General features: G+C 43.0%; 2 protein-coding genes across 5 annotated transcripts in view; both read left to right on the forward strand.

Annotated features, from left to right (window-relative positions):
- sap30bp (SAP30 binding protein) overlaps positions 1 to 6,065 on the forward strand; it is a 29,874-nt gene extending 23,809 nt beyond the window's left edge. For 2 of the 4 annotated variants that reach the window (XM_079493295.1, XM_079493297.1), the window contains exons 5-9: positions 2,268 to 2,359; positions 2,594 to 2,706; positions 3,107 to 3,165; positions 3,871 to 3,961; positions 5,078 to 6,065. In XM_079493295.1, coding sequence (XP_079349421.1) covers positions 2,268 to 2,359; positions 2,594 to 2,706; positions 3,107 to 3,165; positions 3,871 to 3,961; positions 5,078 to 5,268 — 546 coding nt within the window. In that variant the 3' untranslated portion in view covers positions 5,269 to 6,065. The remainder of the gene's footprint in view (positions 1 to 2,267; positions 2,360 to 2,593; positions 2,707 to 3,106; positions 3,166 to 3,870; positions 3,962 to 5,077) is intronic. The other 2 variants (XM_079493296.1, XM_079493298.1) reach the window with 1 other exon arrangement.
- A 6,426-nt stretch (positions 6,066 to 12,491) lies between these two features.
- itgb4 (integrin, beta 4) overlaps positions 12,492 to 25,646 on the forward strand; it is a 60,125-nt gene continuing 46,970 nt past the window's right edge. Inside the window, exons 1-12 of the mRNA XM_079492821.1 lie at positions 12,492 to 12,805; positions 15,306 to 15,391; positions 16,995 to 17,077; positions 18,186 to 18,281; positions 19,601 to 19,805; positions 20,611 to 20,707; positions 20,933 to 21,104; positions 21,741 to 22,004; positions 22,768 to 22,857; positions 23,513 to 23,635; positions 24,348 to 24,515; positions 24,937 to 25,013. Of these exons, the coding sequence (XP_079348947.1) occupies positions 15,313 to 15,391; positions 16,995 to 17,077; positions 18,186 to 18,281; positions 19,601 to 19,805; positions 20,611 to 20,707; positions 20,933 to 21,104; positions 21,741 to 22,004; positions 22,768 to 22,857; positions 23,513 to 23,635; positions 24,348 to 24,515; positions 24,937 to 25,013 (1,454 nt within the window). The 5' untranslated portion in view covers positions 12,492 to 12,805; positions 15,306 to 15,312. The remainder of the gene's footprint in view (positions 12,806 to 15,305; positions 15,392 to 16,994; positions 17,078 to 18,185; positions 18,282 to 19,600; positions 19,806 to 20,610; positions 20,708 to 20,932; positions 21,105 to 21,740; positions 22,005 to 22,767; positions 22,858 to 23,512; positions 23,636 to 24,347; positions 24,516 to 24,936; positions 25,014 to 25,646) is intronic.

Below are 25,646 nucleotides of genomic sequence, written 5' to 3' on the forward strand. Positions count from 1 at the left end.
TTTGCAACTGTGCAACATCGGGCTCCTTCAGAAACAGAAAACCCCGTCTCTGTGGTGTCTCGACAGGTCAGGACTCAAGAGGGGAGTGGCAGATGGCTGAATTAGTTGCCGAGTGAACAACTCAGCAGTTTACAAGTACCCCCTCTGGGCTAGCACTCCACCCTGACTATGAGATGAATGACTAATGATTCACCTGAATAGCCTGCATGCATGCATTTCCCTACCCTCTGGACATGCTCACTATGCGGCCATAAGGAGGAAGAGGAGATAAGGACTTTTAATAATGAATGAGCAAATGGGAGGGGGGTCATAATTGTTTCCTCTTTTCAGGAGGAAACAATGAAAAGGTTGAACAAATCAGTTAAAGGACCATTCAGTGATGTTGGGTGATTTGGAAAACACCCCAGTCCACCCTGATAACAAGATGTGCACATCCACGCACTACAGTGGGGGGACACGCGACAGGCCAACAGCACACACACAGCCCGCCCCCGCTCGATCATGATTGGCCGGAAGGCCCCTCTCTATCCTGATTGGATGAAGGCTGGGCCACCTAGCCAAAAACGAAACCTACGTTTTTTTTTTACCCCCAGGGGTTTAACTGGGGACAGGGAGGAACTCCTTATATGGTCAGCACACTCTATAGTAGGGAGGATTATCACAAAAAAATAAGTGATATTTGAATTAAGTGAAATCACTGAATATACATTTAAACCCTATATGCGTCGTTGACCAGTGTCCCTGTCCCCCCACCGGTCTTACTTTTCTATACCAAATCGGAAATGGTTTATCTACACGCTCACCGTGCTGTGTTTTGCAAGACATTGTGAATGTGGGTGCAGTGTTGTTTTCGTCGACTAAAACTAAGTCGACTACCTTTTTTCACTGCCGAAAACTAAATGGAAACTAAGCTATTATGCCTACAATAAGACGACTTCGTCAACAAATAAAAACTAGACTAAAATGTTAGGAAGGGACTAGTGGACAAGAGATCCAGTATAAGTCATTTTACACTTGGTTGCATACTGAAAATAGCATACTGAAAAAAGCTCACAACGCGTCCCAGCGGGACGCGTTGTGAGCTTGTAGAACGGCTATTTTCAGCAAGTGTAAAAAGCATCAAGGCCCACTAAAACACAAACATTCCAGGTGACTAAATGTGACTAAAACTAAATTAAATTTCATTCCAAAGACTATGACTGAACTAAAAATAGAACTTTGCTGCCAACAACATTAACAACTGTGTGGGTGTTAGGGTTCTAGTAGTCCTCCATTCTATATCCATTGGTGTTCCCAACTTCCCAGGCTGGGTGGTTAAGAGCTTTCCCTCTAAACCCTGCTTCCTTAGCCAAGAACCTCAACCCCGTGTAACGTGTCCCGTTTTCAGAAAGAGGTGCCATAGCATTCCAATCCTCCAAACGTGTTCTGTGTAAATCCTAGTAATTTATCATCGTTGGCTTCTGTTAACATTAGCAGCTCTGGCCAGCAGCACCTTGTGGCTCTCTTGAGCCTCGTTGTCAAATACTTCTCAGGGGTACGAAACACACACAGGACACACAATGACTCCATTCACATCATGTCTTACTACAGATCTATATGGGCTCTGCGTAATACTGTGCTTACTTGCATGCTGGTTGCGCACAACGCATCGTGAGCTTGTAGATCTGCTATTATACTGTAGGTGCGAAATATATGGCTTGCAATGTTAAGGTCCGGCTCTCAGACCATAACAAAGAAGGGAAACAAGCATGGGATAAATGCAAAAATGTAATTTATTAAATAGAATAAAGTTTAAAGTAGAAAACTTGGCAGGGAAACTAAACTGCCACCACAAACTGAGAACTGATAGTCAACCAAACAATATGCCCTGTGTGGCCATGCTCGGGTGTGGCCCAGGTGGAAGAGAAAGAACCACAGGCAAGGTGGCTCTTTTATAGTGATTGGAGGCACTGGCCAGCTGCCTCCAATCCTTGATTGCCACCACTCTCCAACCAGGTCCCATCACACTGAAAGACAGATTACTATTAGTAAAGCACACACAAACTCTGACATAGGCCCTGGGGCCGTCACAGTATATATCAGGCATTACTATATTATGTGAAGACACAAACATTAGGGTCTGCCAAATTCATCTGCCTTGGCATTGGTTCAATCTGAGTTATGCTGCAATTGAGACGATTGATGATGGCAGCTTACAGCACTGGTCCGTATCTCTGTATTCTTTTAGATGCAATATTTTGATCGACCATTTGTCTGTTTTGTTACAGGAGAAGATCTGTAAGCTCTATGAGAGGAAGCAACAGGGAGATTTTGACACAAATAACCACATCCAGAAGAAGAAAGAGTTCCGAAACCCAAGGTTTGTGACTAAACCCAAGAACAGAACCACAAACACAAAGCTTGTCGTTTAAACGGATAATGAGCCTGTCACAGTGTCACATGCAGCATTTTTTAGATTTTTGATGGACACGTTAAAGCACATCCATTTTCTCTGCTCGTAAACCAAAATTTACAGCAGATGTTTGTAAGCGAAGTATTCTTTTTTTGGTTGTTGTTGCTGATGTCACTTTCTGTTTTTTCGCTGCCTTTTCAGTATTTACGAGAAACTCATTCAGTTCTGCGGTATAGACGAGTTGGGGACCAACTACCCAAAAGATATGTTTGATCCTCACGGATGGTCAGAAGACTCTTACTATGAAGCTCTAGGTAAGCTGAGTGCAGTGTGAGTGTTCAGCAAGGCTATGTGCTTAATCCAGTGTCCAAGACGTCTGTGGACGTCTTTGGTATTACCGCACGGGCAGAGCCCAAGACGTCTGTGTCTTGAAAAAAAAATCAAAACAATGATTTTTTTTTAAATACGTGGTGCCAAAGTTTGTGTTTTCACCATTGAGAATGCATTTGGCGTTTAAATTAAATAACTCGGAAACTATAAAACATTTCAAAGTAAAAAGTTCCAGCATGTGTCTCCACAGTCAGCTGAATTATAAAAAATGTGAATGGATTTTCTAGGTGAAAGTGATTTTTGGGCAGTTTTGCGTGGGCTCTCAAAGTGTTAACTGTACCTGAACATAATTTCTCTCTCTCTCTCTCTCTCTCTGCCCTTCAGCCAAGGCACAGAAAGTGGAGATGGACAAACTGGAGAAAGCCAAGAAAGAGAGGACCAAGGTGTGGACTCCTTCTCCTAATTCCTCACAAAGAAATCACATGGTTGATTCCTCTACTGTTCCCTCTCTGTCTGTGTGCGGGCATGTCTCCACCAGCTGCCTTTATTTGCTTTCTGCGTTGTGTGGCACACACATACTGTACATACTGAAGATGTCCCTTCATCACTGCTGTTCAAGCCCAGCCTTGTTGTGTTGTATTTGTGAGCCTTGCATGTGTACTTGTGCTGGACACGCATTATACTGACAAGGTTCTGAATTATCTGCCCTGACAGGCATAATGTGTGATTAGATAGTTGGTTAATAGTTGCACACCAAAAATAGCAGATCTACAAGCTCACAATGCATCATGGTGCAACGTGTTGTGAGCTTGTAGGTCGTCTAGTTTTGGAGCACGACACCGCCATGAAACTAATTGTAAATCGCTCTTAAGGTGCCAATGTCGGTTGCCAGGCAAAGGTGCAGGGTGCGTCTCTGGGAACATGGCAACAAAACAGTGGGACACATGCTTCCATCATCATCTTACTCACAGCCATGCACGAGCCTGCAAAATGCTTCAGAACTTCAACTTGAATGAACATGTAGATCTAGAAAGATCTCCTTCGTTCACATACCTAATATAATCATTATTTATCGTAGATCTGAGTGACAAAAGAAAACATTTCAATCTGTGTTTTACAATGTTTTGCGGTGTGTTTCGTCACCACAGATTGAGTTTGTAACCGGTACCAAGAAGGGCACCGCCAACCCCTCTGTCCCAGCAGCCTCCGCCGCCAGCACCGCCAGCACCACAGCCACAGGTAAATAAATATATCTACTGAAACGCAGTTTTTCACAGCTTACAAATATTGTACATAAACCTAGACCAGGGGTGGGCAACTTTGACGATGGAGAGGGCCACTATATTTCCTCACTCACTCCAGAGGTCTGGACTGGTCACTCTGTTGTAGTAAAAAAATTGCAGATTTACAAGTGCAGCGCGACTTTTGCTATATTTGAATTGAAATCCTGAATAATGTTTTGCTATTTGTGAATTGGAATCCTGAAAAGTAATTTCATTTCGAATGCATTTAGTTATAGTTATGTTAACTTTCTGAACCAAATACATTGGACATAAAAAAAGACAATAACATTTTAATACTAGTAATTAGCTGAAAGCAATAATTTATCATTATTCTGATATTAACTTGCAGGCCTCATTAAGTGATGGTGGGGGCCGCATGTGGCCCCCGGGCCGCCAGTTGCCCATGTATGACCTGGTCCCAGACCATTTCCCCATTAGTGTACATATTGTCCTGAAAGTCATTAAAACCTTACCATAGTTGCCTGAATAATTGTTGTCAACATTTCCTAGACATTGTGCAGTTAAGAAGTCATTGACGTTTGTAAAACTTCAAATCGGTCAGCGCTTTAAAAAGTAATTGAAATGTTTCCTGGGGGGTCATCCCTATGTTCCCCAGGTTCTATGTTCCCCACTTACCTTAGGGTTTAGGGTTAGGTTTCTGGTTTAAGGACTTCAGTGTTTTGTACTATACAATTGTATGTATAAGTACAGAACAAAGAATGTTTGTTTTTGCCATCATTTGTTGAAGAGACTGAGCAATTATGTTTTAGTTTATCATTATTATGCCAGTGTTCGTTTTTAGTTGGCTAAGACTAGATAGTTTAAGTAGCCTAGGCAGGCCTAAAGTTCAATGGATTGTTCAGAGTAACACTAAGACTAAGTTGCTAAAATACTTTTAGTCTTACTAGAATTACTAAAATGACTAGGTTAGGTTTATGGTTTAGGTTTATTCTAAGTGGGGAACAAAGAACCTTTTTTGCATGGTGGGGAACATAGAACCTGGGTAACATAGGTACGCTCCCTTTCCCGGGGACACCTTTGCCTGTCCGTCCACTCATGCCTATGTCTTCAGCAGAGGCCCAGAAGAGGAAAAGCAAGTGGGACTCTGCTGTCCCTGTGACCCTCGCCGGGACACAACCCGGTATCCTCACCACCGGCGCCTCGTCCATGCCAGGGGTCGTCTCCGTGACGACCACCGCCAGCGGCACCAAGACGACGGTTATCTCTGCTGTAGGCACCATCCTGAAGAAAGCAAAACAATGAAGAAGTGTGGGAGAATCTGTGTGTGTGTGTATTGAGAGAGTGAGTGAGTGAGTGGCTGAGAGTATGAAGTGTGCACATTGTTTCAATGTTACTTCTAAATGTAAACATTGCAAGTCTAGAGAGAGAGAGAGAGAGAACTGAACTGATGGGCACTTATTATGCATTTTTATGCACGCATCGTGCATTTTTTTTATGCACAGCCTTCAAAGGCCCTCTGCTACACAAAGACCCACTCTCCACGCCGCTGCCTTTGATCTCTGCTATTGATTGTGTCTAAACGCCCAGCTTTAAAGCAATAGTGAAGTTACCCGTGTGGAACCATTTTAAATATTTGATGTCAATGATTTGTACATTAATCAGAGTGATGCATGTGGATATGTTATGAATGGCAACTGATGTGAACTGATCATTTGGCGGAAGCAGGAATCCACACTGGTCATCTGTTGTTACGCAGCTCTACAATCGGCCTCCATTGAAGCTACGCATCGGCCTAATCTTATAATTCAGATCTTATTTCAGCTCAAAACTCTTTCTTCAGTTGGCATTAATGGCCCAAGTGATTTGAACGATTAGATGGTCCCTAACCCGTTAATTTCTGTTTGGATACAATATTTGCATGGGTTTGATGTCAATATTGTACGTCTCGAGATGATCTTTCATCTGTTAAGATTTGCTGTTTAGGTTTTATTTTCAATGTCTCAGAAATATTGTGCTTTCTTTTCTTTTTCTTTTCTTTTTTTTTTAAACAGTTGTACATACATCACTGACAAGGTAAATAAATTTGATTGGATGCTGTCTTTTCAATTTGAGTTCTTGTCAATTACTAATTCCTGCAGTACACTACAAGAATAAACCTACAATATGGAACTTATTTTAATGAATGAAACATTTCAACTAGGGGTGTCCCGATCATGTTTTTTTGCTCCCGATCCGATTGCGATCATTTGATTTTGAGCATCTGCCGATACCGATTTTTCCCGATCCGATATTTATATTTTATAGAACACGTTTATGCCATATCAACAGTACAATATCACAGACAATATCCAGTCTAATAGCATGCTTTGGAGACAATATTGATATAGGGATGTCCCGTTTTTTGGCTCCCGATCCGATTCCGATCATTTGAAAATGATGTGATCTGCCCTGATTTCCGATCACCTGATCCGATCGGGAAACCCCTAATTTCAACCAATGGTAGCGTATGTTGATATTACACTTAGACCCTGCTGTCAGTCAGGTAGAAGTTGGTAAGGCGGCTGTGGCTCAGGAGGTAGAGCAGTTCCAATGATCCCTGGGTTGGCGGTTCGAATCCCGGCTCCTCCTGTCCACATGTCGAAGTGTCCTTGGGCAAGACACTGAAACCTACATTGCCTCCAATGAGTTGGGTCGGTGTGAGCTCGCCACCATTGGTGTGTGAATGTGGGAAGTGAGGACGCTGGCGTCGACTGTTCGCCGCTTCACCTCCCTATGAATGAATGAACCATTGTAAAGCGCTTTGAGCACTTGGAAAAGCGCTATAAAATGCAATTCATTATTAAGTTAACAGTAGTATTTCTGAAGGTCACCTGTCAGGCATTTCGGGGAGCTGAGCAGTAAATGTTTGGTTTCTTAAGACAGGAGACCCCGGTTTGTAGAGGAGATGCAATGTTTTAAAAATGTTCATCCAATCTACAGATCTGCTCAGACGATGCAAACATTCTGTTCTCAAGCTGTCTTGGTGCAGCTTCGAATCTATTTTCTAAGGAAATGATAGATCTTTTGTTGTTGTGAGTAAGCTCTGTTGGCTACAGAGTACAGACATTGGCCTGAATGTCTGTCTGCATCTGACAGCATGTGTTCGGCAGGTGCAGTTTTATTTGGATTTATCTGATTCTCCACACATCTGACTTCCATCCAGAAGGGCAGGAAGGGGCTCACTGGGGTCAAAGTTTTCACTGTCTGCAGATTAAAATACACTTCTGTTGACCTTTACTGGAACACAATTGCCCTTTGGGTTTTAACTGGCATTGAGTAGAGATGGGATCATGGTTGTTGAGATACATAAGAAGATACAATAATGCTGGCCTGCCCGGCCAGTGAGTTGTTTGTCACTGAAAATTAACTTTCACCAATCACCTTCAGATTTACACGTGTAGGCCTATACAAAAAACTACAAATCTCAAGTTTCTCAACTGTAAAAGTGCCACTAGAGAGAGAGAGAGAGAGAGAGAGAGTGTGTGTGTGTGTGTGTGTGTGTGTGTGTGTGTGTGTGTGTGTGTGTGTGTGTGTGTGTGTGTGTGTGTGTGTGTGTGTGTGTGTGCGCGCGCGCGCGCGCGCGGAGGCACTGGCCAATAATACAATTTATAGGCCGGTTTATATCTGCTTGAGAGGCCGTTATTTAATCTAATTTTACAACATATTCCACCATATGTGACGTCGTCGGTTGTATTTCTTATATTTTTGCGCTGCCCTAGCTATTTTTTACTGTGATTTATATCCGTGGAACAAGATTCTTTGGACTCCTAATATTGGGTTTGGCGGTTTGGAGGGAGAAAAAAAGCCCTGCGATTGTACGCAGTGTTCGAAGCCAAGAGCATGCTTTTGTCATGTAAATGAAAGAGTTGGCACGCGCGCGCGCACAAACATAGTGTACCACACACGCACACACACACACACACACACAGACAGAGGGTCTGTTTGAAAAGAAAAGCACAGAGGAGCTGAAAGTGAAGGAATTCCTTGGCCTAGCCCTAGTGCATGGTGACCGTGTAAAACTTGCAGTTGAAAGGTTTGTTTCAGGGCATTGGACACAGGTGTTTTTCCATCGATAAAATGAAGTCATGATTGAAGAAGATGATTCTCTGCTCATGAGTCTTGGAATCTTGGACCGTGTCAGGTGATGAAATCCATGCACGCAAGTACATCTCGACAGGGGTAAGTCTCTGGTGTTAGTAACCTCGGAAACCCAGACGTTTTTATTTCCAGGGAGAAAAGTGTTAGTGTAAAGAGTGTTAGTAACCTAGGCTATCTATTCTGCTAATCTGCTTGCTTTAGCTCGTGAATAGGAGATTTCTTTATTTCAAGTTTCAACAAAGTTGACAAAAGTTGAGATGTGTGATTATTACCAGGAGGCTAGGCTAGCTACTACAGGTGAATAGGTAAACATGAAATAAAAATATATTGATATCAGAGTGAAAACTTATGCGAGGCTAATATGATTTTTAGTCATTTTTGGGGGGTTTATTTAATTTATGCAAATGTGTGTAATTGTATGTTAATCTGCAGAGGATTTTGTCTAGGCTTCTTTCAGTTTATTGTTAAAATAAATTACACTTAGTAAAAAGTAAAACAAACAAACACTATATATATTTATAATTAATTTTCTTATAAACGTTATTAAGGCTTTGTTTGTGTGGCAAAGGGTCAATACATTATTGTTATTGGTAATACAATATTAAATGGTACAACTTACATTATGGTTAGGGGAGGGCGATACAAATATGTTATCAACAAAACATAATATTTGCCTGTAGCAACCTGGCCTTATGGTTTTAGGATGCTCATTTGTGATGGACTAACCTAATTATATCTTGAGGTGAGGTATACAAAATATTTACCACATAATGAAAGGCTATTTTACAACTTTGCAAGCTATCTGAATGGCATTGTACATGGTAAAATATAAGCCATTCCAGAACTCACATTTAGTGTTGAAACTTAACTGACCCTATTGCACAAGTTGCAAAAGGAAAAGGTATACGACGACCACACCCTCCCAAGATCTCCTTCAAAAGTGAAAGGGCTGTTTTGACTGGCAAGGCCGCTGAAGCTGCTGCCAGTGTGGGAGGCGGGGTGAAGAGTTGCAACAATTCTATATCCCCCCTGAGAGAACTAAACCATTGTGTCAAACACAAGTTTGGTGTAATATGTTCCTCTACTCAGATTGTCCAGTGTTGTGTACAGTATGTGGAGTGGAAAGAGGAAAAGGCCTCACCTGTGAGTCTCTTAATCATAACATTGTATTCATAGGTAGGTCTATAGAGCGTCGCAGGAAATTAATCCCAATGCATTTTTCCCATAGACATTTCAAAAAGTATTTATTTAAAGACGGTTACGCCGCGGACAAAGCCAACTCGAGTCGTGACAACTCATGACAACACAAACAATATTTTGGACCAAACAAATAATTACAAAGAAGAAAAACAACAAAAAAAGTGTTGTAACCTGCCGTTTTTTTCTTCTTTCTAATTATTTGTTCAGCCCAAAAAATTGTGTTTGTTGTCATGATTTGTCACGACTCGAGTTGGCTTTGTCCGCGGCGTAAACGTCTTTAAATAAATACTTTCTGAAATGTCTATGAGGAAAATGAACAGAGAATAATTTCCTGGTCCATGGTAGGGGCGGGACTGCGACGCTCTATAGTATTGGAGTGTGTGCAACTGTGCATGTGTGAGTTTGTGTATAGGTCAGGGCAGGTTTATTGTAAACTATGAAAGTGCAACAAGTCATCCCCACCCACCCAGTCGTGGGTGGGATGCAGCCGCCAGACGCGGGGAAGCTGCAGGGAGAAATTGAGAGCCATTAACATGCATTTTGACATGACGTGGTCTGTATAAATAGTGCCACAAGTTCTGATTGGATTTGGAAACCTCTGGGGTGGAGGTTCTTCCTTGGCCTATAGTGTGCACTGTGCATGTAAAGTTTCACACCGCGACTGGTCCATCTCAGGACAGTGGACGAGCTGAGCTGCTCCGCAAACACACAGACACGAAGACAGAGAAGGCGTGAAAACGTAATCCCTGGCCCCGCCCTCTGCCGCTCCGGCCTGGCAGAGGCAATGAGTTGGCATAAAGTATAGATTAAGGTGTATGAGTGTTGAAAACTCACCGAACACCTGGTTTGTGTGCATGTGTGTGCCTGCAGTGTGCCGTCCTCCTGACAGTCACACTAGCCTAGCCCTAGTCTCTTGACTAGACCACTGTTGTGTTATGGATGCACTACACACACACAAGCTATTTATAAGGAGATTTTCACATTTCTTGCATTTTTCTGACTGGACCAGTCTGTAGAGCACCGAGTCGATGGAAGTTGGAGCCCCATGCATATACTGTATGGAGATTTATTTTTATTTTTTATTTTATTTTTATTTTTTTATGATCAGTACTTTATTTGGATTTTTTACAAATACAGAAAACAGAAAAACGAACACAAGCAACAACAACAACAACAACAGAATACGTATGCATGGACATTATGTATGAACACAGAAACATAATATAGAACAAGGATAGACAAGATAAACAAATAAAAATACAAATAAATCAAATTAAAAGTTTAAATTAGTTTAGATTTCTGTCTCTCTTTGTCCCTTTATTCCTATATTGGAGTATGCAGATGTCAGAACATATTTGTGATGTCAGAACAGGCCAGCTCCATATATGGACCTTGGACATGGGCCCTGTTCAGAGCCTTTAGTGGCGGTTCTGGACAACCGTGGGTCCGACCGACTCGACCCTGGGCACTGAACTCCCTGTGAGGGTGTAGAACGCGTGTGTCGAATTCGGTGGGGCGAACGGTTCTCGAGTTACGTGCATTACAGCCGTACACACGTACAGACAGACAGACAGACAGACAGACATACAGAGACGTGGTGCATTTATAGATAGGTGACATAGATGTTCTTATGTAAACCTGGTGTCCATATTTGGGACAATGTAACTAGTGTACCTATTTTGAAAATATAGGGCTTAAATGGCTGCTATAGAGTGTCTTACAGACAATGAGTGAGCAGGCGTCAGCGAGGGGCGAGGAGGAGGACACTTTGATTGATCACCATGGTGGAAGTGTGGCTGTTTGTGAGTTTGTGACAGAGATCAGAGATCTTATTACTAGATCGCCAGCTTGGTAATCACTAGCCCACCCAGGCCCAGCTGTTAGTTTCAGAATCTTTGTAAGACACGCATGCCAGGCACACACACACACACACACACACACACACACACACACACACACACACACACACACACACGTGCGTGTGCACACACACGTGCACGTACGCAAACACACACACAGTCCCATGCAGGGAGAGAGGGGCAGCATGCCATGTTGCCTGGATCATCTGGGACTGGTTCTTTGTGGTCTCCCTGCCCAGGAATGCACCTGGCCTGATATACACCTCTTCTACCATTGCTGCAGGCGTACATAGCAACAAGGGGAAGTGTTCTTGTGCCTCGAGAAAGCTCAATCATATTTAATGGCCTCGTCCCGCAATTTTGAACCACACACCTTCATGACATGCACCTCATGTTATGTATATATTTCACACTGGTCCATATTGATATCTGACCCGTTTCCCAGCTTTTGTCTGCTTTTGTTTGTTTGTTTGTTTGTTTCTCTATCTCTTGTTCTCTATCTCTCTTGTTCTGTTTTGTTTTGTGTGTATATATGGACGTACTGTTGTTGTACCGTATGTATTGTATGTACTGTTCATTTGTGTTGAGGACCCCCTCTAAAATGAGATGTGACATCTCAAGGGGTTTATCCTTTCAATAAAGGTATATAATAATTTAAACTGCAATGATGCAACTTGTACGACAAAGACTTTCACCCGCCATTTTATCTGTAGGCCCTTTCTTGCACACACAAAAAAAGAAACTGTTTGCATAATAAATATTTGATATGAAACCCCCCCCCCACCATGTGTGTATAGCCAAGCATTTGTCATGCAGTCAACCGTTTCCCATAGCCTGCAGGCAGTGTTTTGCCCTGTTGTGCCACTCCCATGGAGTTGGGACTGGGCCATGTACTGTATACTGTAAGGTGGGGCCTAGCTCCACACTCTCAAGCCCACACAGGTGAACTCCTGGCTGGGAGGAATGTATCAGGGAGAGGGGGGGGGGGGGGGGGGGGGGGGCCCTGACACATAAGAGGCGCGGAGCTTTTTAACTGTTAACAGGGTGGGAGGGAGATAGGAGGAGAGGTACCGGAAGGGTGTTACCCTCCATGTCACTGCTACTCACCTGGGGTAGGCAAGAGCGAGAGTGAGTGTGTTTGTGTGTGAACGTGCGTGTGTGTGTGTGAGTGTGTGGTGTGTGTACAGTGTGTGCGCGCTAAAGGAGGGATCAAATTGCACCACACACAATCACATTCACTCAGTTGCTGGTCCTCACTCTTCGAGTCTCTCCGCCTCTCTACTTTAAATCATTCACAGGCACACACACAAGTGTGTTGAAGGAGAAAAATAAGTGAATGTTTGACCGGACCAGGGAAGGAAAGAAGGCATTAAGATAGAAGAGAGAGAAAGAGAGAGAGAGAGAGAGAGAGAAAGAGAGGGAGGGAAAAAATACAAGCGTGCTTCTTCTTCCCCCTGTGTCGGCATTCCAGGGATCCTTGGGAACTTGGAACTTGGACTTGAGGACTTTCATTTCTCGACGCAGGTGGATACTATCCTGTTCAGTCGCCTGTGTGTGCACTATAAATAAAAGGAAGGGATTAAGCAGTTATTTAATTGTTGGACTTTTGGACTTGGATTGGGCCAAGGGAACACAGACGAGAGGTTTGTTTGATAAGTAATCTCTTTGTGCACCGGCATGGGTCATAAATCTCGTAAATTGCTCCATTGTTTTCCCTGCCGCTCTACCCACCTTGAAGCTGTCGGTTTGGCAAGTTTACACGTGTTTGCAGGCGCTGGCTGGTCTGCAGTCCAAATTAGATAGTGTGTATGACTTGATTCTGTGTACGAGCTGAAGGACTTGAGGTTTGCTGTTTAACTTTCTCACCATGCGGTTCATGTGGTTTGGGAATTGCATACAAGACACTGAAGACAGCTGTGGACCGTATTTGGCCAACATTCCATTTTTATGTTGTTGTTGCTGTTGTTGTTGTTGTTTAGCATACCATTTCTGCCCTATCACAATTTGATCAGGTGAAATGATATGATACTGATGTTTACACAAGCAGTCTGCATATGTGATTAATCCTGATTTAGTGATTGTGAACTTAAGGATCTGCAATATAGGATGTTGTTTGTGGTCATGGGCATTGCTATGACGAGGGTGTTATTGAGTTCACATCCAGGTGTAGCATATCGTACAGCTGGATTTTTATCTTTGCTGTCAAAGGCAGGACGGATGAGCATGGCACCCCCAGACCTGTGACTAACTCCCCTCCGATGATGTCATAGCCAGGTTGTTTCCACACCCAGTCCTGGAATGTTTACCTGGAGGGCTTCTTGTCCATAATGAGTACAACACTGGCTTTTGAAGTGTCCTCTCATATCCTACACGACTTCTGTTTCTAGTTCTCCTCTGTCTATCTTTTGTGTTCCCTCATATTGCAGGTTTTGTCTCTCTCAGCTTAACATTTTAATGTCCCGTTGCATTTGATTTGATATAGGGCCCCTTCAAGACGAGCAAAATACAGCGTGTTCTTTCTCTCTCTCGCAATTTCACATTCTGTGACTCAAGGCCAAAAGGGGAAGATAGGGGCTGGTCTGTTCTTGTTCCCTTGACCCAACGTGGTCAGTAGTGATTTATGTGACAGCTTACGGTGCAAGCAAGCACGATGCATGCGGGCGCGCACACACACACACGCACACGCACACGCACACACACACACCTGTAGTCAACTCAAGTTCACAGTGAAATGTTAAAACCACATTCCCATTTTTTTTAGCTCTGTTTTTTAAAAATGGCGTAGGTCACTCTCTCGCCTCAAGGTGAAATTCCATCCATGAGTTATAGGTCTTCAGTTCAGATGGGAGGTCAGCCCGAAGAGCCTCGTTTTATGCACAGTAGCGCCTGATCCCACTAAATCTACCCACTGGGACGATTACTGAGACATTTGGCATCAGTGAGTGTCCATTGTTCATTCCCAATTAACCCCTGTGATGGGAGTGGAGACACATCGCGTTTTATGATTTCCCTTGTGTCTATCAAGCTGGTCTTTTACAAGAATCCATAACACGAGGTTACGCAGTGTTTATATTGTACTGTCTCGACACAACATGCCATTTGAAATACTACCCCGGTTCTCACTGTCTGTACCTCTTCAATCATCCCAGTTTAACCATTTGTCATCATGTCTCAACTGGCCATGTCTCAACTGGCCAAATACTTTACTCTTCATTTTCTCACTCTGCCTGTCCTAGAGGTGATAATAGTTCCGTTCAGCTTACGGAGATAGCATACATTCTTAGTAAGGCTGCAGAGGACACTAGTACTCTTTCTAATGTTGCACACTGCACAGCGCTTCCTGCAAGCCTATTCTGGTTCAGTTATCCTCACCTGTTGCACCAGCTAAATGTACGCATTCAAACGTAAGGGTCAAGTGTTACGCTATGCCATGATATAAACTGGTTGCACCACAACTCCCTTGAGCCAAGTTGTATAGAACTTTCTTTAGTTTCAAACAAACTAATCACTCACAATATGAGCTGTTGTGTTGATTTTACATCTTCCCTTCCAACTCATTCAACTCACATTTAGCTGGTGCAACTGGCTTTTCTTTGTCAAAGTACTGTGTGTGAGCACAATTATATACCCCCCCCCCCCCCCTCCCCCCCTACGCACTAGAGCAGTAGCCAGTGTTTCATGTTGCAATCCGTTTCTGATAGATCAATGTACATAAATCTCTATGAGAATTCCAAAACCAATCTGACATGCACTTTACAATGTCTTGGTATGAAGTGGGTGAGAGTGATTGCGTTGGTTCACTCTCTGGGGACAGTGCAGATGGTTCATATTACATTTCATTGTAGTCTGTGGAGGCAGAGCCCAGATGCTTTTATTATGGGGAATTGTTCTCACCTCTCTTTGCCCCTACCCCTCCCTGTATTTCTCTCTGTGTGTAGCCCATAGACTGTAGCCTTTACTAGCCTCCATGTGTCCAACTTGTCCAAGTGTCTTTGGGGGGAAGCCCCAAACGTCTCGCATCCCTAGCAGTTACTAATGATAGTTAGCCTATGGACCTTGTGTATGCACATATGTCCATGTATGCTGTGCTGTGCATGCCTGTGCTTGTGTTTGTCAGTGTTCATTTGTGTATTTCTATTGCAGGAAGGAGATGGGGAGATGGACGTTACATCTCTCAGGGTGGCTTGGGCTTCTAGCAGTCCTTTCAACCACCTCTTATGCTGATAATGGTGAGAAGGGAGAATATCATATGTACATATCACGTATCGCTTTTGGTCAAATCTGTTTGGTAATCTTGTTTGACATTACCAGACCTGCCTACACTGTCCACAGCCCTCCTCTGAGACACAGACCAACCAAGTAGATAGAAATGGCCAATTATGTGGAGATAATTATGTTGAAATTTGAATTTGTCCATTTATTTTTGAGGGGCGCCTATGCCCAGCTTTGTGTACCACATTTGTGATGATTTGATTGGCTGAGCGCGGAATGTGATGATGCATGATGATAAGAGCGCCCCTCACTTCACACGGGTGTGATTTCTTATTACTTATATAGGCAAATGTTAATTTATTTGCTCGGATTGCACCGAAATTGGTGTTATATGGTGTTAAATGTTACAGGGAAACAAAACGTCTGTGGTCTCCGAGGCTACAGGGACTGTGTCTGTGATAAATACAAGTGCCGATCCTACTGTTCTGATTGCATACAAAAAAGTCTTTAAAGAGTATTCTGATTTTGGCAGGCAACTATACCCAAATGCGTAGAGAGGCCGCCTGGGAAATTGAAGGTCCCATACAGGTTCAATAGACAATAGCACAAGATTTTGCAGTGTGTTGAATGATAACTGTATCATGATATGATTAATATCAATTATCACCAGATTGCTGTCAAACACAACCCGAATCTGAATTAAGTTGTTTTTGTTTTCATCAAGTTAGTTTAATGAGCCCTTTTGGTGTTAGCATTATGTTATGCTTTAGCTATTGAAAAATAGCAGATCTACAAGCTCATAGCGCGCCACCGAGTGGCGCGCTACGAGCTTGTAGGTCTGCTATTTTTGAAAAATCGAAGAACCACTGACATAGAAACATAGCTTTTTCAGAAAACTGTCAGGATGTAGAAGACATTTTTAGAATCTGATCTCAGGTCAAAATGGGTTAATGAGAATCATGACTGAGTCATTGATACTGGCAACCTGTGGAATGGTCTAATTGGGATACTCTGGAAAAATACTTATATATCGTTGCTGTCGGGGAGAAACCTCCTATATGTCCATATTTTATACTTTTGTGTTTTTTTGTAAGTTAACCCATTTAGGCCTGACGTTCGCTCTGAAAGAATATATACCTATTCAAAGATTTGTGCCGCATTTTTAAGATTTTTCAAAAATAGCAGACCTACAAGTTCATAGCGCGCCACTCGGTGCCGCGCTATGAGCTTGTAGATCTGCTATTTTTCAATAGCTAAAGTATAACAGAATGCTTTAAACACCAAAATGGGTTAACATGCTACTTGATCATACTACAGCGTCACACAAAAAGTAGCAGATCCACAAGCTCTAAAAAATAAAATAAAAGGTTATGTGTTTTGAGCTTTACTTGCTATACCTTCGCTCTTTTGGATTTTGAATCCTGAAAAGTAACCGTTTTGGACAGATATGAGGTTTCCACCTGACAGAGACAATATTTAGAAGATAGGGGAGAAGTCTGTTTTGTTTTACCACAGGTATTCTGACAATGTATCATGCGGTTGATTTGTGTTTTCCTGCTTCCGTGAACTCTGACTGTTTTTTTGTGACACTTCTCTTCTCCCCTCCTGTCCTGTTGATAGTAAACTACTGCCTCGCAGCCCGCTCCAGCACCTGCTCGGCATGTATACAGTCTGGGATAGGCTGTGCCTATTGTCCAGACGAGGTGAGTGCAGCACGGAGAGAATGTATGAGACCCAGATTCAAATCAAGAAGACGCTAAGACCTCTTAGATTAGTCAGGAATCTCTGCCATTTGCACCATGCAATGTTTATTACGGCATCAAACTTCTTGTGTTTTCATTCTCTATAGACCCCTTTTCCACCGGTTGGGAACCGGTTCAGTTCAGAACCAGTTTTTAGTCCATGAGCCAGACCTCCAAAATTGGAACGTTAATTATGAATTGAGTATGCATATTAAATTGTTTATAGGATCAATATAAGTAAATTAATATATGATAACCCTTCCACAGTAGTAGCTTTTTCATATTCTCTATTTTTTGCATATTTTCCTACATAATCCCTAATTTGCATATTTAAATGTACAATTTCAGAAAATGTGTAATACAATAAATCATTGTCTTCGTGTAAGTAATCAACTGGGGAAGTTTCATGGTGACTATTAATTACATTTTTAATTTTTACCTATTCACCTATCACGTATAGGCCTACTGTAGTCTTTAGGTGAAAATTACAAAATGTGTGATAAATATGAAAAAGCTACTCCTATGTGGAAGAGATTTAATATAGGTATGGTTTTGCACACTCAATTCATAATTAACGTTCCCATTTTGGAGGTCTGGCTCATGGACTAAGAACTGGTTCGGAACGGAACCGGTTCGTTTAATTTGTCTTGGTTTGTTTTGTCATTTTAAGTGATTGTATTGTCTGATTTTGTGTTGTCATGTATTGTTTTGTTGTACTGTTTGTGGAAAAAAGACAAATGCAATAAATATATTGATACAAAAAAATGTACAATGAAAATAACAAAGCCAAAGAACAAACTGTTATTAACCCATTTTGGGGCGGGAACCTCTTTTGGTGTTAGCATTATGTTATACTTTAGCTATTGAAAAATAGCAGATCTACAAGCTCATAGCGCGCCACCGAGTGGCGCGCTACGAGCTTGTAGGTCTGCTATTTTTGAAAAAACGAAGAATAGAAACATAGCTTTTTCAGAAAACTGTCAGGATGTAGAAGACATTTTTAGAATCTGATCTCAGGTCAAAATGGGTTAACAAATATAATCAGTAATAACCCCCTTTTTCTGCACAGACTTTTGATGGTCCCCGATGTGACCTGCTAGAGAATATAAAGGCCCATCACTGCAGCGCAGCCATTACAGCTCAAAGCAGTATGAAGATTGAGAAAGTAAGTATCCCTCCTAACTACTTCTCACACCAGAGACTTTGCATTTTATACAATTGTTTACAGACGGGTCCAGATCCTCATTTATCATCCTTCATATTTCATCTTCTGACATCTGTCTCTTTGGCTTACACTATGTGTATATACATGTGTGCACTGTCTGTCACATATGTAAATGTGATGTAATCTGAAGACTCACCTCTTCAGACTCCACCTCCACACCACCCATATAGCGGATTTGTATGAAAATGAAGTGATGAGCACCAGTAGGTTACTTATCAGTCAAATGCAATCTTTGATTAGGAAACACGGAAACGCAGAGGCGTCCGACGTGGCGTTGGTCACGTTGTCCGACTATTTCTAACCCTAATTCTAACCCTATCCTCAGTCTTAACCGGCCCGTAAGTCCCATAACGACATATCAGTCTTAACTCTTAACCGGCCCGTAAGTCCCCTAACAACATATCAGTCTTAACCGGCCCGTAAGTCCCCTAACAACATATCAGTCTTAACTCTTAACCGGCCCGTAAGTCCCCTAACGACATATCAGTCTTAACTCTTAACCGGCCCGTAAGTCCCCTAACAACATATCAGTCTTAACTCTTAACCGGCCCGTAAGTCCCCTAACAACATATCAGTCTTAACCGGCCCGTAAGTCCCCTAACAACATATCAGTCTTAACTCTTAACCGGCCCGTAAGTCCCCTAACAACATATCAGTCTTAACCGGCCCGTAAGTCCCCTAACGACATATCAGTCTTAACTCTTAACCGGCCCGTAAGTCCCCTAACAACATATCAGTCTTAACCGGTCCATAAGTCCCCTAACAACATATCAGTCTTAACCGGCCAGTAAGTCCCCTAACAACATATCAGTCTTAACCGGCCAGTAAGTCCCCTAACAACATATCAGTCTTAACCGGCCCGTAAGTCCCCTAACAACATATCAGTCTTAACCGGCCCGTAAGTCCCCTAACAACATATCAGTCTTAACCGGCCCGTAAGTCCCCTAACAACATATCAGTCTTAACCGGCCCGTAAGTCCCCTAACAACATATCAGTCTTAACCGGCCCGTAAGTCCCCTAACAACATATCAGTCTTAACCGGCCCGTAAGTCCCCTAACAACATATCAGTCTTAACCGGCCCGTAAGTCCCCTAACAACATATCAGTCTTAACTGGCCCGTAAGTCCCCTAACAACATATCAGTCTTAACCGGCCCGTAAGTCCCCTAACAACATATCAGTCTTAACCGGCCCGTAAGTCCCCTAACGACATATCAGTCTTAACCGGCTTTTTTAACTGGGCTTTCATCTCTGTGCAGAACGAGAAGATCAACATCCTACTGCAGCAGTCCCAGGTTGCTCCCCAGAAGATGAGCATGTCGTTCCTGCCTGGAGAGGAGCGGGTGGTGGACATGGAGGTGTTTGCTCCGACCAAAGGGCCCCTGGACCTGTACATTCTCATGGACTTCTCCAACTCCATGGCGGACGATTTGAACAATCTTAAGAGGATGGGCAAGGAACTGGGTGAGTCAGATGATTCTATATACCCGATGTTTGTGCAATAATTGTCCTCTCGACACTTTCTGCACACACTTCTGCCCTGGAATGAGAATTTCCTGTTTTTTTCTTTCCTAGTTGTAAAGCCCTTTGAGACTGGAAGTAAGCTGGATCCTTTGCATTTTAGACAAGTCATAGAAAACCTCAATGAATCCATTATGTTTTACTTAAGCAATATAACACGAGAGGGTGTGCTTTATCGTCATTAATGGCACGCCTGCATTGCTGCAGGAACGAGCCGATAGGCGAGTTCCGTAAGCAGTGCAGAAGTGGCTCAGGAGGTAGAGCGGGCCGCTTGGGAAGGTTCCCAGTTCGATCCCGGGCTACCTCAGAGTCAGTGTCCAAGTGTCCTTGAGCAAGACATTGAACCACTAATTGCTCCCGAGCAGCTTGGTTCCTTGCATTGGTTTCCCCCCACTGTCAGTTTGTGAATGTGTGTGTGTGAATGGGTGATTGTAATGCACATTGTAAAGTGACTTGGATAAAGGCGCTATGTATATAAATGCACCATTTACCATCTACCACAACTTACAAATCCAACTCACATTTAGCTGGAGCAACAGGCTGCTGGTTTTCTTTGACAAAGCAATTCATCTATTTTCATCAAAAAGTTTAAAACTCAATCAATTATGTTTGACTTAGTCTTAAATAATAGAAAGCACCTTGTGTAGGGACTGCTGGTCTTCTCAGAGACAGAGGAGAAGAGACATAATTATCTATCCAATACAATATCCTGACACAATGATGGTAACGTTTCATTTGTTTCCTACAGCTCAATTGGTGGACAAGCTGTCTGACGACTACGCCGTTGGTTTCGGAAAGTTTGTGGACAAAGTGGTGGAGCCCCAGACGGATATGAGACCAGAGAAGTGAGAACAAATTCCTAGCAAACGCTTTAAATGAATGCTTTTCATAGACACACATAGCCTACTCTACTTCAGCCTAAGTTATGTTTAATGGACGACTGTGTCACGCGAAGGAAACAATGAATGTATTTCACGGTTGTCTGACAGAAGCATTTAAATTAGCCTTGCTCTCTTTGGCTGTTCTCTTGAATTTTCTCTCTATCTCTCTTTTTTTATTTTTTTCATAAGACTCGCTCAGCCATGGCCCAACAGCGACCCTCCGTTTTCCTTCAAAAGTGCCATCAAGCTCACTAAGGATGTGGACAGCTTCAACAGCCTGCTTCAGAAGGAAAGGATCTCTGGCAACCTGGATGCCCCAGAGGGTGGATTTGATGCCATTCTCCAGGCTGCAGTCTGTGGGGTTAGTAAGACCTACATATTATGGGCCTTTCTGTGCATTTATTTAAAGGGTGTCTTTGTGCGTGCGCGCGTTGCATGCGTACAGTATGTGCATACATGGCTGTTCTGTTCATCTGGAGATGATAGGGGGTGGCGGCAGCGGTGGCTCAGGGGTAGAGTGGCTGGATCGCAACCGCAAGGTTGCCAGCTCGAACCCGTGGCTCCCCCATAGTTGGTGTCGAAGTGTCCTTGAGCAAGACACTGAACCCCTAATTGCTCCTGATGTGCTGGTCGGTGTGTGAATGTGTGTGTGAATGGGTGAATGTAATGCACAATCTATCATGTAAAGCGCCTTGGATAAAGGCGCTATATAAATGCACCATTTATTTATTTGTATTTATGATACCAGAGACTATTCCGTCTTTAACCCATTTTGGGCGGGAACCCCTTTTGGTGTTTTAAACATTATGTTATAATTTAGCTATTGAAAAATAGCAGATCTACAAGCTCATAGCGCGCCACCGAGTGGCGCGCTACGAGCTTGTAGGTCTGCTATTTTTGAAAAATCGTAAAAATGTGGCGCAAATCTTTGAATATATATTCTTTCAGGTCAAAATGGGTTAACTGAGGTCTATTTGAACTATCTCCCTTCATGTAGGATAAGATTGGCTGGCGCAGCCACGCCACGCACCTCCTCATCTTCTCCACAGAGTCCGCCTTCCATTATGAGTCGGACGGCGCCAACGTGCTGTCGGGCATCCTGCCGCGTAACGACGAGCAGTGCCACCTGGACGCCACTGACACATACACAGACGACACCAAGCAGGACTACCCGTCGGTGCCCACGCTGGTCCGCCTGCTGGGCAAACACAACATCATCCCCATCTTCGCCGTCACCAACCACTCTCTGACTTTCTATGAGGTTAGTGTGCATTAAGTTGCTTTTCACCTGAGCACTAGCGCAGGCTCCAGAAATACCAGAAGCATACAGAAGCCAATTATTTGTACCCCCTTTTCTCCCCAATTTTGTCGTTATTCCAATTGATTCCTCCCCACACACATTGCTGTGTTGTCACTGCTGTTGTATCCTATACTGGCTCACCTGCCAGTGAGGAGCCCCCACCAGGAGGACATACTGTTGTATCCTACTGGCTCACCTGCCAGTGAGGAGCCCCCACCAGGAGGACATACTGTTGTATCCTACTGGCTCACCTGCCAGTGAGGAGCCCCCACCAGGAGGACATACTGTTGTATCCTACTGGCTCACCTGCCAGTGAGGAGCCCCCACCAGGAGGACATACTGTTGTATCCAACTGGCTCACCCGCCAGTGAGGAGCCCCCACCAGGAGGACATACTGTGGTATCCTACTGGCTCATCCGCCAGTGAGGAGCCCCCACCGGGAGGACATACTGTTGTATCCTATACTGGCTCACCTGCCAGTGAGGAGCCCCCACCTGGAACATCATATTTTCAGATGTGGTCGGTGGCCAATTACATATATTTTGGGGGTCCTTGACATGTAAATGTTTGAGAACCACTGACATAGAAACATAAGGTTTTTCAGAAAACTGTCTGGATTTAGAAGACATTTGTAGAATCGATACTAACCCTAAATGGGTTAGTATCCATTCATTTGGTTTATGATGCCTTGTGTGTCTCTTTCTATTTGTCCTGTTATGTGTAGAAACTCTATCGCTATTTTCCCATCGCTGAGTTGGGCGTGCTGCAAGAAGATTCCTCCAACATCCTCGTCATCATGGAGAAGGCCTTTGAGGTACAGTTATTGGCTCCTTTTTTTTTTGCCAAATGACCAAACCATCCATGATACGTATTGTCCAAGACCATGCATAGATAGATACGTAACTGAGTTTTCGAGAGGGTATAGTAGTCATTATTAGGCTGTTTATTATTCCTGCCTGAATGATGATTAAACATTATAACTATGTTCACATTGTACAAAACAATCACTGTTCTTAAAATGATCCCTGGCTAATATGTCAAATATGCCTTAATAACTAAAATATGCTTCTATAACTAAATCTTAAAATTAAAAATCACACCCGTGTGAAGTGAGGGGTGCTCTTATCATCCTACATCGTCCATTCATTGCCAATGGGAATTGTGTAGGACAATAGCCGATTTGCTCGTCCACATATGACGTACATTTTCCATTCATTGTCAAAGGCATTTAATGTTTGGGTTAGGACAAGAATCTACACTATAGCTGAATATCAAAAACACCTCAAATATTGTATTTATTTCAAAAATCTTTTAATCAAGCCGGAGGACTTGAATTCACTATCTAATATCTATAATATCACATGATGTGTCACTTGCCAAAACATGTTCAAACTACAGTACAACGTAAGTACAAGTACAAGTAAGTTGTATACGTATTAGGCTTAAACAATGCTATCTCTCTCTTTTAGAGTATCCGTTCTAAGATGAGCATCCGTGCGGAGGACAGACCGAAGGCTATTAACGCACAGTTCCTGAAGACCAGTGGAGAGGTGCTGGAGTACGGGGACTTTCAAATCAAGCCTGGAAACATTGTAAGATTCAAAGACCGCATGACGTGTCCCAAAACAGTGTGGTGTATATCAACTGTACTGTATGTTAGCTGAAATGTCACACACAAGTATTTAGGATGAAGGTGGATGACAGGATAACTCTACCCATGCAACTGCCTGGGTAGAGTTTTGCAGACAAAGCTTGTGAAATAATTATTCACACACAAGTTAAGTTTCATTTCAGCATAATTATTTCACAGTGTGAATACTGTATGTCATTTTAGACCATGGGTATTCAACTAGATTAGGCCACAACTGTACACAACTGTAGAATGATTGTGTGTGGGGGGGCCGCACAGCGTGTGTGCTTTGCAGAACATTTGTGGGTTACCAAAGTGCATTTTGTGCTCAAACACGAAGATTTATCTATATATATAATACATTTGTGCACCGTAATGAGCGGGATAATATGTCTATGCAGGTATATGCTACCTTAGAATAGATGTAGACCTATTTGACAGTGCATAAACATAATTGCCTTGACATTAACGTCAGTCAACGAGCACTAGCTGGACACACACACACACACACACACACACACACACACACACACACACACACACACACACACACACACACACACACACACACACACACACACACACACAGAAAGGAATATGAGTATTGAACTAAATCTGATGTGCACAGCAGCACGCACACAGTGAAATGTACATTGTGTGTCACTGTCCACCAGGGCAAATTCAAAGTGAAGCTGCAGGCCCAGCAGATGGTTGACGAGGAGCAGGTTTGTAAGATGGATCCAGCCGACAGAAAGGGCGTCATAAGAGTCAAGCCCACGACCTTCGGCACTGCCCTCAATGTTGACGCGGAGGTCCTGTGTCCAACCTGCAGCTGTGAAAACGTAAAAACAAACACGCACGTTGTACACACACACCAATTAATTTTGAGTTAACCCATTTAGGCCTGACGTCGGAATTTAAAAATTAAAAAAAAAAAAATTTCTGAAAAAATTATATGTAATATGCCGCCGACCCCCATCTGAAAATATGTAGTTCCAGGGACCCACCAGAAGCAAAGATTTGAGCTAAAAACTGAAACTTTTTCAAAAATAGCAGACCTACAAGTTCGTAGCGCGCCACTCGGTGGCGCGCTATGAGCTTGTAGATCTGCTATTTTTCAACAGCTAAAGCATAACAATGCTTAAAACACCAAAAGGGGTTCCCGCCTAAAATGGGTTAAATCAACCTTTGCCGAGCACAAAAAAGAGACGAAACACACTGCGTGGATTCACACTGCCGCCTCTCTCTCTCCTGTGTCTCCAGAGCCCAGCTCGGAAGGCTGTCAGGTGCAACGGCAACGGGGACCTGGTCTGTGGCAAGTGTGAGTGCTCTGATGGCTGGTGAGTGATCATCATTTTGACCCTTTTTTGTGTTTGTGCCCAGAAGAGCTCTTGATGATTCATGATATTCTTATTAGTGATGCACCGAATATTCGGCCGCAGAAAATATTCGGCATTTTCGGCCTATTCGGTTTCGGCCGGAATAGGCAGAAAATATATCGCCGAATAGTGTATGCAATTAATGCATTCAAAAGAGCTGAATAAATGTTTTATGGACCCATAATAGTGATTATTATTATTTAAGTTAAGTTTTGCCATAACCATTTATTTTGCCATGACAGCAATGGTAGGAAAAAAGATATATAATATTAATCATATTCGGATATTCGGTATTCGGTTTTCGGCCAACTGTTTCCTATATTCGGTATTCGGTTTAGGCCAAGAATTTCCCTTTCGGTGCATCCCTAATTCTTATGCTACTATATATTATATGGAAACTAGCCTGAATGTGTGGTCCAGGGAGCCCCAGGTGTCCTTGAGGGGGTGATTGGTAGTTAAGAACCAAATAGACTTAAGGGCCTTTCAAACGTGAAGCGATATAATGCGCCTATAGTTCATTTTCAATGAGACCTGCGTTTTTGCGCGGAGCACTGCGACAACGCAAGTGTATTTACGCAAATTTGTTGCGCACAT

The sequence above is a fragment of the Electrona antarctica genome (genome assembly GCF_951216825.1).
Source record: "Electrona antarctica genome assembly, chromosome: 22".
Taxonomy (NCBI): domain Eukaryota; kingdom Metazoa; phylum Chordata; class Actinopteri; order Myctophiformes; family Myctophidae; genus Electrona; species Electrona antarctica.